Source organism: Magnolia sinica, chromosome 9 (genome assembly GCF_029962835.1).
Source record: "Magnolia sinica isolate HGM2019 chromosome 9, MsV1, whole genome shotgun sequence".
Taxonomy (NCBI): Eukaryota; Viridiplantae; Streptophyta; class Magnoliopsida; order Magnoliales; family Magnoliaceae; genus Magnolia; species Magnolia sinica.
Window position 1 is genome coordinate 9,736,632 of NC_080581.1, and position 17,230 is coordinate 9,753,861.

General features: G+C 39.1%; 1 protein-coding gene and 1 long non-coding RNA gene across 5 annotated transcripts; one reads left to right on the forward strand and one right to left on the reverse strand.

Annotated features, from left to right (window-relative positions):
* Nucleotides 1–928: 928 nt before the first annotated feature.
* On the forward strand, nt 929–2,368 carry LOC131256457 (scopoletin glucosyltransferase-like). The gene has a single exon (XM_058257345.1). It carries the CDS (start codon nt 929–931, stop codon nt 2,366–2,368), a length of 1,440 nt encoding a protein of 479 aa, XP_058113328.1.
* Nucleotides 2,369–10,628: 8,260 nt separating this feature from the next.
* On the reverse strand, nt 10,629–12,004 carry LOC131256849 (uncharacterized). 4 transcript variants are annotated; one of them, XR_009176985.1, is made up of 4 exons: nt 11,466–12,004; nt 11,099–11,163; nt 10,871–10,991; nt 10,629–10,731 (listed from the first exon to the last, which is right to left on the reverse strand). It is a non-coding gene; the product is annotated as an uncharacterized LOC131256849 (long non-coding RNA). The 4 variants fall into 4 exon arrangements; XR_009176984.1 differs by having other exon boundaries at nt 11,341–12,004; XR_009176982.1 differs by having other exon boundaries at nt 10,871–11,163.
* Nucleotides 12,005–17,230: the final 5,226 nt, after the last annotated feature.

Consider the following 17,230-nt stretch of genomic DNA (forward strand, 5'->3'; position numbering starts at 1 on the left):
ACTTTCTGAATGAAGAACTATTTATATTGAAACAGAAACCGTTCAATGTGAGAGCATATATATATAGACTTGGATTACAGTTAAAGATTACCACTAAAGATTATTGTTACTCCTAAGATAGAGCTAAAGATATGATAAGGAGAAATAAATTGATTCGGTTTGTTTTCTTGGTAGGAGATGATTTGTTCGGCTGATTTCCCATTATATTTCGAAGCTTCTCTACTATGTAGATAATCTATATTTGTTTCTGTACTTTACTTCAACTATTATGGCAATTGAACCATTGCCACGTTAGTCTTCCAAATCCTTCTACATCTTTGTATTCTTTTAATCGTTTCTCTTCTCGATAACTTTCTATCTTTTGAGCTTCTCAGCTGTGCCTTGTCATCGGATGATGTATACTATATCATGTTCAATGCCAGCTATACTTTATAAAAAGTGCTCCAAATATATTTTAAGATGTTACATATGTTATTTTTTTCTATGCAACGACACACCCTTTTCTCATTAGTCATTTCAGTAACGGTCAAAAATAAGATACAACAATTTTCAAATTTAATTGCATAACTGATTTTCTCTAAGTCAGTCCAAAATAGCAATAGTCTAACAATCCCAACCACTGATTGGTGGACGCTTGTTCATTGAATTAGGACAACGGGAATTTTTTGTTTTCTCAACTTTAACCATCCAATAAATGTACGCCAATCCGGTAGCTGTAATGGAGGTTCCATTTGAAGTAGGACTTGATTTGGACTGTCACTTAACCCTTGCAATTTCCAAGTGCATGCGTATCCTCATCCATCACTCTGCCAAAGTGTGGAATCTTTTCCTGGGCTGGGTCCCACCACATTAATGACCCACTAAACCCTATAAAAACCTCATGCCTCCTTCACCCCAAATCAATCTCCACTAACACACCCCATTTCCCATGGAATCCAAAGAGCCCCGTGTAGTCATTTTCCCATTCATGGCCAAGGGCCACACCATCCCTTTGCTGGACCTCTCCAAGGCCCTCTCATGCAAGGGCCTCAAGATCACCATCATCACCACCCCATCAAACTCCCCTTTCATCCTTCAATCCACATCCAACCACCCCAAAATACATACCGTTGAACTCGAGTTCCCAATAGTCGAAGGCCTACCGAAGGGCTGCGAGAACACCGACCAGCTCCCCTCCATGGACCTCTATGTCCCATTTGTACGTGCCACCGAGCAGCTCCAGCGTCCGTTTGAGCAGCTACTGCATCAGATGTCCAACGGCCAGGATCTGCCCATCTTCGTGATCTCCGGCTTCTTCTTGGGGTGGACCCTCGATGTCTGTAACATATTCGACGTCCCTCAACTCGTCTTCCACGGCGCGGGAGCATTTGCGCTTTCTGCGTCCAAGTCCTTGACCGTGCATGCACCACATAAGCATGTGTGCAGAGACGACGAACCTTTCAAAGTGCCAAGGCTCCCAACAACTACCCGGCTGACGTTAGCGGATCTTCCCCGCAGGTTGAAATTGTTGGACCCGACAGCAGACCCGTTTGCTAAATTTATAATGGAAGTCCATGACTCGGACGTGGACAGCTGGGGTGTGATTGTTAATAGCTTTGTTGAGATGGAGGGAGATTATGTGCCTGCTCTAGAGTCCTTCTACAGGAATGGAGCTAAGGTATGGTGTGTGGGCCCCATCTTGTTGTACAAAGAAGTAGAGGATGCTGAGGAGACCCGAGATGCTGAGGCCCCGAATAAATACCGGGCATCTAAATGCATGGAATGGTTGGACAAACGTAGCACATCACCATGTTCTGTAATCTATGTATCATTCGGGACCCAAACACATATCTCCAACGCCCAGCTTGATGAGGTCGCGTTAGGGTTGGAGATATCATGCCAACCGTTCATCTGGGTGGTCAGATCGATAACATGGTCCCCGCCTGATGGAATGGAAGAGAGGATAAAAGAGAGAGGTCTGATCATAAGAGAATGGGCCCCACAAAGGCAAATCCTCGCCCACCCAGCCATCGGAGGGTTCCTGAGTCATTGTGGCTGGAACTCGGTGCTGGAGAGCATCTCAGGAGGGGTGCCGATCCTAGCTTGGCCAATGATCGCCGAGCAGCGCTTGAACGCCAAGTTCGTTGTGGATGAACTCCAAGCTGGGGTTAAGATCGTTGGTTGCACCGGTGCCGAGGAGGGAACTATCATTGGACGGGGCGTGATCTGTAAAGGAGTGGAGGAGCTGATGGGCAAAGATAGAGGAAGGAGGTTCAGGGGGAGGGTTAAAGAGCTGAGTCGAGCCGCGAGGCAAGCCGTACATGAAGGTGGGTCATCTGATAAGAGATTGGATGAGATGATTAATTGTTTAATTAATCGGGCTAAGTAGGGATTTTATTCGGGATGATGGATGTGGATTACTTGAGAAAATATATTTGTAGAATTTGTGTGTATTGCTTTCAATGGGATTATATTAGCTTTAATTAAAGAAAAGATAAACGTATTTCTGTACGTAATTAAAGGCATGAAGGTCAGTCTTCTTCCGCATTGTATGGGGTCATGCTAAGTGGGGAACGGATTAGGTGTTACGGTTACCGTGTGGGGCCCACCTTGAATATTTATTATATATCCATTTCGTCCATCTGATTTTACATCTCATTTTAAGAAAAGATAAATCTTAAGTAGATCCAAATTTTCAGTGTACCACACCATTGGAAAGAGTGGTGGCTGGTCATTAAAAAACTTTTGAGCGCCACAAAGTTTTTCGATCAAGCTGATATTTGTATATCCCCTTCATTAGATCTTCTTGACGTTATCAACAGGTTGGATGGAAAATAAACATCACGAAAAACCTTACAATGGACCATTTGGAAGCTTTTAATGGTGGGGTGTTCAATCACCACTGTTTCCTGTGGTGTGGTCCACCTGAGATTTGAATCTGCTTAATTTCTGGGACCACGTCCTAAAATGGGCTGGAGAAACAGCTGTGTAGCAGTAACATTTTTTTCCCTAGCAAGGTGGCTGGCTGTATTCTACCACGTAGGTCTTTTAAGCCCACACGTGTAGAACCATGGTCCATTCACGTGATAGCACACGTATATGGACCAAGTGTGCAAGATTTTGAGCTTTGTATTAGGTAGTCACACTGTTAATTTCGTTTGGAAGTGGATTAGATGTGGCCCGGGCCTCACCCAAAATGGTTAAGTCCTCACCGTGGGGCCACCTTTATATATGTATTATATATCCAATCCGTACATCCTATTTTCCAGATCATTTTTGGTCACGAGACTGAAGCAGATCCAAATCTCCGGTAGAATATACTTACAGTGCTTGTTGAACTCTCCGCCATTTAAAACTTGTAAGGGCCCACCTGTAATATTTCGGTAATGTTGATTTGCCAAGCAACCTGTTGATGAGGTCGGCAGCAAAATCGCTAAAACGCTGTGAATTGCTAATCCACGTCCACTAATGTAATTATGTATTAATGGGGTTTAAAAAAAAAAAAATAGCTGTGCTAACGTCAGCATAATGTACTGGCCAATGAAATTTCATCAAACAAAGAAATGCCTGTATCCTGCAAACAGAGGATCCGCACTCGCTCTACTGTATCATTTTCCTGCATTCCATGATTTGCTGGATGTGTTTGTACGGGCTTAAAATAAATAAATAAATAAATAAATCTCTTATTAAACTTACTTTCATCTAGAAACAAAGGATAACACCAAGTGAGTTTAAAAACTATAAAATACCGATGAATTGGGTAATTTCAGTACCTTTCATGTGTCCGTTAACTATAGTTGCTTTTTCTCTCGTAAGAAGACAATCTATCGAGCTGTCTTATATAATCCCATAAAATAAAATAAATATCATATCGAGTATGTCTCATGTAAGCTAATATTAAAACAGGATTAGACATCACATTAATGACACTTTGAATGTATAACTATCACAAGCTAGTAACATGGGATCATGATCATCCCAAGTAAAACAAAATGAAAGAGATAAAAAAATAAAAATAAAAAATCCTCTAGAAATGTTGAAAATAGCGGTCAATGCCCATGTTCTCCGGGACAAACACGCTGTGGTTTAAAATCATGGCCAGATAGTGTTTTCCTCGAGTCTTAGTGAAATGTAATCCAGTCAGTCAATAGGCGAGTCAAGTTCATCGCAAGTCAAGTTTATTTATTTTTTAGATTCTAAACTGTGATTATTCATATAAAGTGAAAACAACAGACACCCAAATTTGTCCACAGAACGTGTGGAGAACACCCAGCTCTGTGGGGCACACTATATTGACTATGTAATTCCACCCGGTGTTTTAGGCGTGAATATCAACAGACCCAAATTTGTCCACAGAACGTGTGGGAAACACCCAGCTCTGTGGGGCTCACTATATTGACTATGTAATTCCACCCGGTGTTTTAGGCGTGAATATCTTAACTATATATATATATATATATATATATATATATATATATATATATATATATATATATATATATGGAAAAGGTACTATGCGCTCGACCTCACGATAAGCTCCCGTGAGGTCGAGCTGTGTGAGCCCCACCGTGATGCGTGTCGACCATCAACACCGTGCATTTGATGGGTTCCCTCTAAATTATGGGACATCCCAAAAATCAGTCGTATACGGAACTCAAGTGAGCCATACCATCTAAAATCATGTGAAGACACCGTTAAAACATATAAAAGCACTTGGTGGGGCCCACCTGAGTTTTGAATGCTGCTGAAACTCGGTCTGAACCCTCATCCAAGTGGGACACACATAATGAATGGTCTGGATTTGCAAACCACATCTCGGTGGGCCCAAAAAAATGATTATGAATGTTTTAATGGTGCATAGCCCCTCCCCACTTCTGTATGTGGTGTGGCCCACACAAGTTACGGATTGACTTGATTTTTGAGACCTAGGCCCACGATGGAATGATGCATCTGACTGATGGGGTAGATGTTCGAAACGCATCACGGTGTGGCCCACACAGCTTGACCTCATGAGACGAACTCGTGAGGTCAAGCGCATAGTACCTTTTCCCACACACACACACACACACACACACACACACACACACACACACACATATATATATATATATATATATATATATATATATATATATATATATATATATGATCTCCTATGAACCATACCATAAGGAATTTACATGTAAGTCTTTGTGATGAGGAGAGCTGCTAGGATTCAGCTGCATTGAAAGAGGGAGAGTCTTCAATAAAAAGACTCTCCTAACACTTGCAGACAAGGGATTTCATGCAAAAGCCTTTCGTTAAAAGATCCTGTGCAGGAATTCTGTGTGGGGCCCATTATGATGTTTGTGATAAATCCAATACGTCCATCCGTTTTTCAAAATCATTTTAGGACATGCGACTAAAAATGAGAAGGATCCAAAAGTTAAATGAGCCACGTGAGAGGAAACAGTGGGGGATCCAAAAATTAAATGGGCCACATGAGAGGAAACAGTGGGGATTTAGTAACCACCGTTGAAACATTCATATGGCTACAAAAGTTTTGTATCAGTTTATGTTCATTGTGTTTTCATTTCATCTCACTGAAAATGACCTTATAAACAGTTTCGATGGAATATAAACACCAAGGTGGAGCCTAGGAAGGTTTCAATGGTAAGTATTCCTTTCTCCACTATTTCATCTCTTATGGCCCACTTGAATTTTGGATCCTCCTCATTTTTGGTATAATGTCCTAAAATGATATCTAAAAACAAATTTACAAGTTGGATTTTACACAAAGATCACAGTAGACCCCACACAGAATCCTTCCGCGCGCGGATCTTCACAGAAAGGTTTTACCAAGAAATCCGCATCCCTGGGTTTGGGAAACGGACTGGCTACTCCCTCACCACCTTCCAATGGCAGGTGGTCGGTGCTATGTGGGCTCCACCATGATGTATATGTTTCATCTTCGTCGTCTATCCGTTTTTCTAGATCATTTTATGGCAATGAGACCAAAAATGGGGTTTATCCCAATCTCAAGTGGACCACATTATAGGAAAAAGTGTTGAATGGGCGTTGACCATTAATATTTTTTTGGGGGCCATAAAAGTTTTGGATCAAGTTGATCTTTGTTTTTTCCCTTCATATGGGTCTGTATGACCTAATCAATAGATTGGATGTCAAGATTTGGATTTTCCTCATTCTTTTGGATAATGCCATAAAATGATCTCTCAAAATGGATATGGTGTAATTACATAATATGGGGGCCCAAAAATTTGAGTACTTTTTCCTTCAACCTCTCTTTATAATTTGGCCCATAAAAAAGTTGGTGTATTAACGTCAACAAGTTCTATGGGTCCCATCATGAGGTATGTGTTATATCCAAAACGTCCATCCATTTGGCAAGCTCATCTTAAGGCTTGAGGTGAAAGATAAAACAGATATAAAGATCAAGTGGACCACACTGCAAAAAGCAGTTGGGGATTGAACGTCTACCGTTGAAACCCTTTTGGGGTTCACAGAAGTTTCTGATCAATATGAATTTTTTTTTCCCTCTTCATCTATTCATTTGTGATCTTATTAACAGATTGGATTGAAAATAAACGTTATGGTAGGCCCTACGAATTTTTTAACAGCGAAAATCATTGTCCTCGTTGCTATTTTTGGTGTGGTCCATTTAAGCTTTGGATATGATTATTTTTTGTTTAATGGTTTAAATTCATCTCAAAAAATGGATGAACAGTGTGGATATAATAAATAAATCATTGTGGGGCCATGTAACTTTGATCTCCTTTGAACCGTTCATGCAACTTGGAGCTCGAGGAGCGTAGGCGCTTGTCTTCACGTGACACGTATCTACACCCGCTATATAGCTGGTGTGTGGTACACCAGCCAATCTGCTTCCCTCCTAGATGGAAGGGAATTGCTTAGCTTACTGAGTAAACTGTGCGAGGTCCAACGTGATTAATGTATTTTATCTTCTCCGTCCATCCATTTTCCCAAATAATTTGATGGCTTGATCCCAAAAATGAAGTATATACAATGTTCAAATGGACCACATCACATGAAACAGTTGAATTGAACTTCTACTATTGAAAATTTCTTGGGGCCCACATAGGTTTTGGATGACAGATAAACATCACTATGGGGCCTAACAAGGTTTTAATGGTGGAAATCATTATCCCCAGTACCTTTTCCCCTGGTTTGATCCACTTGATCTTTGTTTATGCTTCAATTTTGGGCTCAACCCCTTAAATTAGATGTAAAAACAGATGAACGGCATAGATGAAACACATACATCATGGTGGGGCCCACATAGCACTGACTACCTGCTATTGGCCCGTGGCTGGGGAGTAGCTAGTCTATTTCTCAAAACCAGGGACATGTATTTCCTGCTAAAGCCTTTCCCGTGAAGATCCGCAGAAGGATTCTGTGTGGGGACCACTATAATCTTTATGTGAAATCCAACTTGTCCATTCATTTTTAGATATCATTTTAGGACATTATATCAAAAATGAGGAGGATCCAAAATTCAAGTGAGCCATACGAGATGAAACTGTGGGGAAAGGAATGCTTACCGTTGAAACCTTCCTAGGCTCCACCTTGGTGTTTATATTCCATCCAAACTTATAAGGTCATTTTCACTGAGATGAAATGAAAACACCACAAACATAAACCAATACAAAACTTTTGTAGCCATATGAATGTTTCAACGATGGTCACTAAATCCCCATTGTTTCCTCTCATGTGGCCCATTTAATTTTTTGATCCACCTCATTTTTGGTCGCATGTCCTAAAATGATTTTGAAAAATGGATGGAAAGGTTGGATTTATCACAAATATCATAGTGAGCCCCACACAAAATCCTTGCACAGGGTCTTCCAACGAAGGGCTTTTGCGTGAAATCTCCTTGCAATTCCAATAGTGTATCTATGAGTGAATGAGAGAGTTTTTTTTTTTTTAAAGACTCTCCCTCTCTCAATGCAGATGAATCTCAGTCACTCTTCTCATCTTACGGCTTACACGAAGGCTCACACATAAATTCCTTGCGATATGGTTCACGGGAGATCATTACTCTACACACACACACATACACACACACACACACACACACACACACTCAGCTGCGCATTCGCATGGAACTTGTGCAAACTTTTTTGAGAACTCGTCATACAATGGTTCACATGAAGCAACACATCATGAAACCCTCTAGGTCCAATTTTTACTTTGATCCAAAACTTTGTTGGGTCATTTTAAGAGCAATTTTATATATAATTGCTCTTAAAATGACCACATAGTGTGGCCTACCTAAGTTTGGATCAGGCTGATTTTTGTATATTCACTTAACCCTGGTGATTTAGGCTTAGATGGTTACGATGACTTCACCCTGCTGAGTTATGGCTGATTAATGGGTTTGGTGAAAGATAAAAATCATGGTGGTGTGAAATAAATTAACATGTAAGAGAGAATCTGTCTTATTAATCTTTCTACTCCCAAATCCAAAGGGAACAAGATGGGAAGGAATGGCCACCCTTAAATTTCAGGGAGGCCCACCTGAATGACAAAACACCCTGAATCTTGGCTTAATCCTTCATCAAGATTGAATGAAGGTCATCATGGCCATGATTATATACACACAACACGGCAGGCCCCCATTCTAATCAACAGTGTGTGTTCCCTCTCAATATGTTACACGTGTTGTGGCCCATCTGATTTTGGATCGGACTGATTTTTAGGTTTTATGAGGTGACAATCTTATGACGGGTTGGATTCCGTGAACAAATTACTAGGTCCAGAACTGCCCAGTAACACTAAGCTTATGGTGGTAGTGGTACCACTGGAGGGCATCCCGTAATTAAAACCCATGAAAAGCTAGCTAGTTGAAAAGCAAAAGGAACCCAAGGTATGCAAAAATGGTTTCACAGTAATAGTGGCCACCATCAAGCGTTACAGGGTCGTAAGAGCCATTACAGAAAAAACAACCCGTATCGTAATGGTAGCATTGGTGGCCCTTACGGCCACCGTTACTGTTATAGAATACTCTTCAATCCAATGGGGCATTCAAAAAACATGACTTTGCTTGGAACAGCAGGTTGATCATGCCTTGCACTCATGCTAACAAAGCCCAAATGTACAGTACAAGAGTCAAATACTTTTCAAACTAGTATCTTCATCTCTGTATATAGGTTAAAAAGTTGGTGACCCATTATAAGCACCTAATGTTCAAGAGAAATCAGAGCAAACTAGAAACAATTTGGGGAAAAAATGCTAGAAAACACACGAAAGCTATTAGCAAGTGATGGAAAGCTATGTAACATATTTTCATAGTTTCCTACAAAGCTAACGATGAAGGTGCATATAAAATAAGCAAATGGCTATATCATGCTAAAAGTTATATAGTGATTCCTTCTCTATACCAATGGAGGTTTCAACCAGTTATAAATCAATTAGAAATTATCAACTCAAGCAACTGTGCAAAAAACACTCCCACCCTGTTAGCCATTGACCTCAGTGAGGAACCCAATAGAAGAACAAGACAATAGATCGGCGGTTCCAATCATCGTAACACCCAGCATGTGAGCCCATTGGCGGCGATGGATGATGGTCATGAGTTGCGCAAAGCGAACTGAGGCCCCATGCAGTTGGAACCATCTACATCCTCTCAATTTTGGGCTCATATCCGGCAAAATGGACAGCATGGATAAAATCCTTACATCACGATGGGCCCCACAGAGACCTGTCTAGACGGATTATCTTCGAGGAGGGGACAGGACGCAACCCACTTCCTGAGTTTTGGAGTTAAATGCGACCAATTGAAAATAATTTTTTAATTGTTCTAAACTCAAAAATAGACAGGGACAGTCACAAACACTCATTCTGTGTAAGTTTCTTATTCTGGCTCATTTATCATACATTCCAGAACATGAACAGCTCTGATGATTGAAACACTCATCTTGTGGGCCTCTAAGGGCGGCGACAAACGCTGCACCTAAATCGTGACAGAGGAAAAACCAACTATTTCTTTACTCCGTTTTCTCCTCTCATTACCTCCGTCCCTTCGTCTCTCTATCTTATAAAATACCGCCTACGGAAGCGGAGAAATCTTCAACAGACAAAGAAACCGTCACTGCCAAAAGAAAAAAAAAAAAAAGCCCTTCAGAAGATTTCAGACGCGTATCGTAAATAAATGCAAGTCTTTTGTTCAAAAAACTCAACTAAAAAACAAGAAGAGAGAGAGGGCTCCTACTGACCTTGTAACACCTCTATAATGTGATGTTCTCTGCCCAAATTTATCAATGGACTTCCTATGAACTGGCTGCTTCTGGCCCACCTTCCCACCCCCTCTTCTTTATGTCCATGGCTACAAAATCAGCCTCACCATGGGAAGATTCTCCTGCACCTATTAGGAGAGAGTTGGTTCAAGGCTCTAAAAAGGCAATAGGAAGGCCCAGAAGGATGTGAGTGGAGCGTGTGAGAAAAGACTTGCTGACCTACAGTTTAACTGACGATATGGTCCTTGATCGAGTGAATGGCGGAACAGGATTCATGTAGCCAAACCCAATTAGTCGGGATAAGGTTTAGACGATGATTGGTATTATGTCATTCCTGGCACCTATTGACTGCAATATACATCTTTAAGTCAAAACAGACAAGCCAAACAACCTATGCAAGTGCTTCTTCAAGAGTTCCAATATCCCCATGTATCTCAACAGTTAGATCCATCATCCGTTCATGCTTCTCAGACTTTCTTTGGCATTTCATGCACCTTATCTGCAATAACCATTCAAGTTTCCAGCAGCTATTCAGTATTCAGTACAAAATTTTGTTGCAGAAACCACGATGACTCAAACTAAAAAAGAATACAAAGATCTAATGAAAATGCTCTCGATCTCGAGGACCATGGAAGTACCTTAAATCGAAGGTAACCCCCGAAAATCAGTTGTATAAGAGTAGTTTCCCCTGCTAAAGAGTCCGTTGCATTTGCACCAGCTTCCTTAAGGCACAGAGATTGCATTGTATCAATAGCATACCTGCCAAAATCACCCATTAACAGGATATCATTACATGCATTTGAAATGATAAAATATATGTCCAGATGGATGCAGCATAAACTCCAGAAATAGTTTAAACAGCTGACCTCAAAAATTCATGGGCATCTTCTTCTTAGGTGATCAGGTAGGCTTTCATGGCTGTGCATGTGATCTGCAGATAATCAGGTAAACATGTCATTTCTTTTCATGCTACATGTTCTGGAAGCAATTCATTTGTTTTCATCGTCAAAACCATGGTGAAGTATGAAAAAAAAGGAATGTGGATCCCATCTTTACTAACATTTACAGAAGTGATGGGTAGATCAGCATTTCATAATCACCAAATTACCTTTATTAGTTAAGAGGGAACTACTGCTATATTGACTATAGGTGTTTGACTGCAACTGTGCCGAAGAAAATCAAACTGTGCAACCTATTAAAAAAAAAAATTAAAAGGGAGAGAAAGAATGCTACATGCTACAGATGCACACATAGGGTATTCAGCTTGCAAAAAATGCTAATTGGGCAGGAGCGCTTCCTTTAAGAAATGGTCTGGTCCTCTGTCCACGCCGCTTTTTTTCCTGTACCAATTTCCAAGAACATAGCAGGAATTCTGTTTTAAACTCCTAATAAAGCACAAATCTAACAAAAACCTTCTTAATAAAATCATATAAAATCCATGATGGAGGGCAGTGATGAATGATGCAGGGATTAGTAAAACAGCTGGTTGTAGCATGATTGAGGTTAATGGTAGATTGCACAGGTTTTTGGCTGGTGATCTTAAATGAATGTGTTTTGAGATAGCCTTTGATATATGTAGATGGGGACTGATCAATCGAAGCGTAGCTGTTTGGAGCCCACCTATGATGTGTATGTGGAATCTGAACCATGAATCTTGCGCGTCTCGTCATTTTCACCGTACCTTCCCAATAATCATGCTGATCCAAGATTCAGGTGGAGCACACCATAGGAAGCAACGTACAATCAGACTTGAGACCTATATATATTCATATAGTTTGCGTGTCTATAGAAGAATAAATGTACAATGTTCACAATCAAGCTTCCTTTATTTATTACAACTAGTAGAAGACTGGCATTTTGTCGAACATGTCAAGATAACAAAATTTACTGCCTTGCATATACAGTTTGTGTAATGAGAACTAACCTGCAAATGATGTGTTTCTTAATCCTCCAAAAATGGCAGATAAAGAATTCAAATGAGCATATGTTAGCTAGATTGGATCGCAATTAAAAACAGAATGCAAATATGTCAACAGAACTTGATGGAATACTGCATATGCACCACTCCAAGTAATTCACAACACGAGTATACCAGATAAAAGAAGATCAGCAGCAAAAACATCTCTATCAAGGTCTAAAGGGAAAATTAATACATGAAACATGTAAATTCTGTATCAACAGCTATGCAAATAAGTAGATGAGATGAATAGCCTAAATATCATGCAATATCGAGTAGACTTGCCCAGTTGCAATCAGTACTGGCCCTAGAAGCGACGAATCCATGGCCAATTCAGGCATGTACCAAAGACTCATGCATATCAGCAAAGTCGTACAGGCAACTGGACCATGTCAAAGAAGCCAAACATGGATCATGCAAACCAAAGTTATGAACAGATTCAGTGTGGCTTGCCTGAATCATACCAGTTTCTGCAATATGACTAGGACTGACCACTGACCAAGTGAGTCTGGGATTTTAGACCCTGCCACATGCAAGGTCATGTTTATAGAAGTAAAATGATTCAGCAACCTAAGAAAGATATCTATATGATGAAGAAAAGGTGAGAATGTTCTGACATTAGCAGTGACATTATCTTTGTAAAACATAGATATCTACATAGCTAATAAGAAAAAGTGACTTCTATCAATCCATTCTATGCAAAGAAAAAAGTGATGACTGAATTGGCTGTGTTGGCACTGACACCTTTTTCCAATAAAAACAATATTAAATTACCATTAGTAACTAGCCAATGGCTCTTTGGATGACACACTTACCCCAAGCAGGCCCCATCGAATGAATCGCTCAGTGACTCGTTGGAACCCATGTCTAATAAAAGAACTACTTGTTCTTCTCACAAAAGAAGCTAAGTAAAAATGTACGAACTCAGATTTTGAAAAGTTTGCTACCTCCAAACACATTGTTTCACACAGCACATGTGCCAATCTAGCAAGTGTGTGGGACATCAGAGTGGTGCATAAGTATCATGCAATATATATCCTAATTTACTGAAGGTAATCAGATTAGAGAAAATTTTCAGATGGGAGAAAAATATGTACGTTGGTTGACAGTCAAGGTTTGGTAGGGAAACATGCAGAAAAGTGACAACTGGGATGATCAGTAATTGCGAGCCAATCCAGATGGGCCCCACTAGATGGAGAGCCAAGATTCCTGAATTCCTCATTTACTCGCAGTAAGCAAATTAGCAAAAAAAATTCCAATGCTAAAAATTATTAATGATTAATAGTCGAGGTTCAGCCTGGAAAATCTGCAGACAAGTGATGTCTAGGATGATCAGTAATTGTGAACCAATCTAGATTGGCCTCACTAGATGGAGAGTCAGAATTCATGAGTTCCACATTTACTAATAGTAATCAGAGAAAATTTTCCATTGCTAAAAATGAATGGTGGTTGATAGTCTAAGTTTCAACAAGTGAAGAAAAGTGGCATCTAGTCTACGATCAATCAGTAATTCTGAACCATTCTAGGTGGGCCCTAGATGGGCAGCCAAGACATAAGTACGCCATTTGTTTGAGTGTAATCAGGTTAGAGAAAATATTCAGAAGGTAAAAGCAATGATGGGTAGAAGTCAGGGTTCAGTATGGAACGCTGCAGAAAAAGTGATGTCAATGATCAATCAATAATTGTGATCCATTCTAGCTGCGTCCCGCTAGATGGACAATCAAGAGTCATGAGTTACTCATTTAATGAGAGTAATCAGATCAGACGAATGTTTTCAGATGGAGAGGCTTCCAATTCCATCTCAGAGAAGTGGGACATACAAAATAAATTGCCCAGCTACAATGACCAGACCTCGGAGATGAAGTCAAGATAAACCACTAATACAATTTCAATCACACACAAAAAATTATATTATATGAAATTCAAATTCAATAGAACAATTAAGTAACAAAAAAGAAGGCATGAACAAAAACCAAATTGGCGCGACTACTTTACCAATTCATCAAATCCAATAGAGGATTAATGCAATAGATAGCAGGCATCAATATGTCAAACTAGAGAACCATTCATTTCAATACTTGAATTCTATGACTCATCACTTCAGAGCATTATATTCAAACCTCATGCTCATATGAGCAAAGCTTGATGATTCATTGGTCAAGGACTGAAAGCTAGAAATACCTGCGAAACCAAAACAAAATAAAAATAAAAATAAAGACATGAGAAGGCATGCACATATCCAGGAATCAGATGGATGGCAAAAGCAAGTTGTGATACTAAAAGAAATCAAGTTATGACTACTCTCCAAAATGTCTGAGAAACCCATCAAATATCCAAAAGCCCATAACTTTAAGAAAATAAAAATAAAAATAAACCAAAACCTGAAATCCCATGTACAAAACATGCAAGAATCAAAAGAAAAGGATGGCCACTAGAAGACAAAATGAAAGTAAACACAAAACACAACAAAAATTTTCATAGAAAACCCAAAACCAACAAATTTAAGAATCTTAGAGAAAAATAACTTTTTATATGAAAAACCAATAAGAAATCCAAAGGCATAACCTCAAGAAAGGTTGTGTGCAAGCACTCAGGAACAGAAGAGCCCCATTCTATGATTTGCCTACTACCCATTTACCAAAAAAAAAAAAGCATAGCTGATTAAAAATGGGCCAACAAGAAAGAAGATAGAGTGCTCAAGTTCATTGGACCTTAAATTTTTTTTTTTGAATTTAGATGTCATTGAAATTTTTATTTTTATCTGAATTTAGATGTCATTGAAATTTTTTGGGCCTACATATGACACATACAATTTCTGAGTGCATCTGTATCAGCTTTTCTTCTTCTTCTTCTTCTTCTTCTTCTTTTTTTCGGTAGAATCATGTGATATAGAAGAAAAAACTAACCTGTGTTCCCTTCTCAGGTAAGTGAATTGCAAAAGATGAGACTCTAAACTGAATCTTCATACGGGGCTGCATAAAGACATAGAACACAAACCATTAGCAAAAAAATCTAAATTTCTCTTTCTTTTCGGAAAACTTATGTACTACCTAAACAATTTTAATGATTTTCTTTTACCTGTCAATATTGCCTTTACAAACTAATATTTGGTGCCAAAAACATAATATCATAAAATTGAATCCTACTCCCACTTATAATCCATTTTTTAACATTATAATTAATAATATGATATATCAAGATTGAATCCTACTCCCGCTTATAAATATCATAAAACCAACAAGATAATTCACTAGTCATGAGATCACTCAGAGCTTGGAAAGGTCAACTAATAAACACTACTTAATAGTTTTGGAAGTGCAAAACCCTATCCTGGCTACATGCAGTTGCAAAAGTACAATTTTGAATTCTACTTTCCTGCATGTGCCAATGTGCCTCGTGGAAGTGAGATCTGAAATGTACAAGGTAAGAACATTGCTCAATCCACACGTGTAATCAATTAGCTATAGAAATCATAAAAAATGGTGGGAAAAGATCTCATTAATCTGAAACATGATCTCAATACAATGTCTAAAAATCAACAAAGAAAAGCTAATTGTGAAGGACAAAAACCAATCAACAATAACGTCAGCTCAAATAGCTAACGGAAAAAGAAAAGGAAAAGAAAAGTATAACTTAAGCAGCCATCCCATGGTTAGCATGTGGTATCCTGCTAATGTGTACATGAAGCAGTCAACTTGAAACAGAGGATCTATTACCTCACCCGCTACTGCCTTAAAGTGAATATAAATGGCAGATGCTTCCACGCCCTCAGAAACAGAAGTTCTACTGCCACAACTGCCATGAATTGCTGCCTAAACCTGAAAAAGAAAATAAAAAGGAGCTTATGACAAAGTGATTCTTCAAGTACTCTTTCATACAATCAACTCTTTCATAATTTGGTTGTTATTATTGTTAGGTAAATACCTGAAGTTGTTGGAATTTGACCAAGAAAATGCTGGATTCAGCATATTGTGGGTTGCTTTCAGCATACCTAAGCTACTAATACAAACAGATTGAAGAGCACCCTACAAATAGATACATCCACCAGCCATATAACAGCTACTAACACATCCATCAGCTAAGCTCTAATCACCCCTTCAACCATATGATAGTTACTAATACAAAAAGATTATACCAAAATAAGAATTTCAACCATTCTTATCAGTCTTATTCATGAATAAGAATCCAAAAAGATTATACCTTGGAATATTTAAGAGGTGAGTTGTGGCACACTTACACAAGATCCGTGCCATGCATTAAGCGGATCCTAAAATCTGAACTAATCTCATCATTAGGAGAGGAAGTTCTAAGATTTTTAGGCAATCTTGCTAGTCTCATTGCCTCAAAGCATTAGATGCTTTTTCTTCTTCTTCTTTTTTAATTCTCAGAGTATTTTTTGGAGTTATAAAAGGTTATAAATATTTTCCTGGTTTAGTTGAATTGGAATCCATTGCAGAGTTGATTCTGAATTCTCAATCAAATGTGATTTTTTTCTTTGATAACTACGATTTAAATAAATAAATAAATAAAAACTCAAATGGAAAAAAGTTTGGAATCTGCCAGCCCCAACTTATAGAGATCTCATGGTAGCTAGTAGCCAAATCGGCGAAACTGTCCAAATTATGATAGATGGACAATAAACTGAGAATTATGCAGACGGCCATTTAATGGCGTGTTAAAGTAAATGTTATCCAGTGATCTGACTACTTCAATCTAGTGTTCACTAGCCAAAGGTTAGGATTCTACAACCACTCTGATTCTTGGATGATGATCAATCTAATCGGGACAGTTTGATTTAAGGCGTGCCAATGGCCACAAGTCGAGCTTTAATATAGACATCGACCCATTCTGGGGGCACAGATTCAGGGTCAGTGTAGTGCTAGGGCCCTTTGATACAAGCTAAAAGAATTATTGTTCCAGGAGCACCCGTTTGACAATGAACTGCATATTGTTGAAGATAGAATCTTGTTGTCAAGAAACAACTCCTGAAAGACTCAAGTGATATCACGTAAGAAACAACTTATGAAAGACGGAATTGAGA

Coding starts and splice junctions, on each gene's coding strand:
- LOC131256457 (XM_058257345.1), top strand. CDS start 929: ATGGAATCCAAAGAGCCCCGTGTAGTCATTTTCCCATTCATGGCCAAG.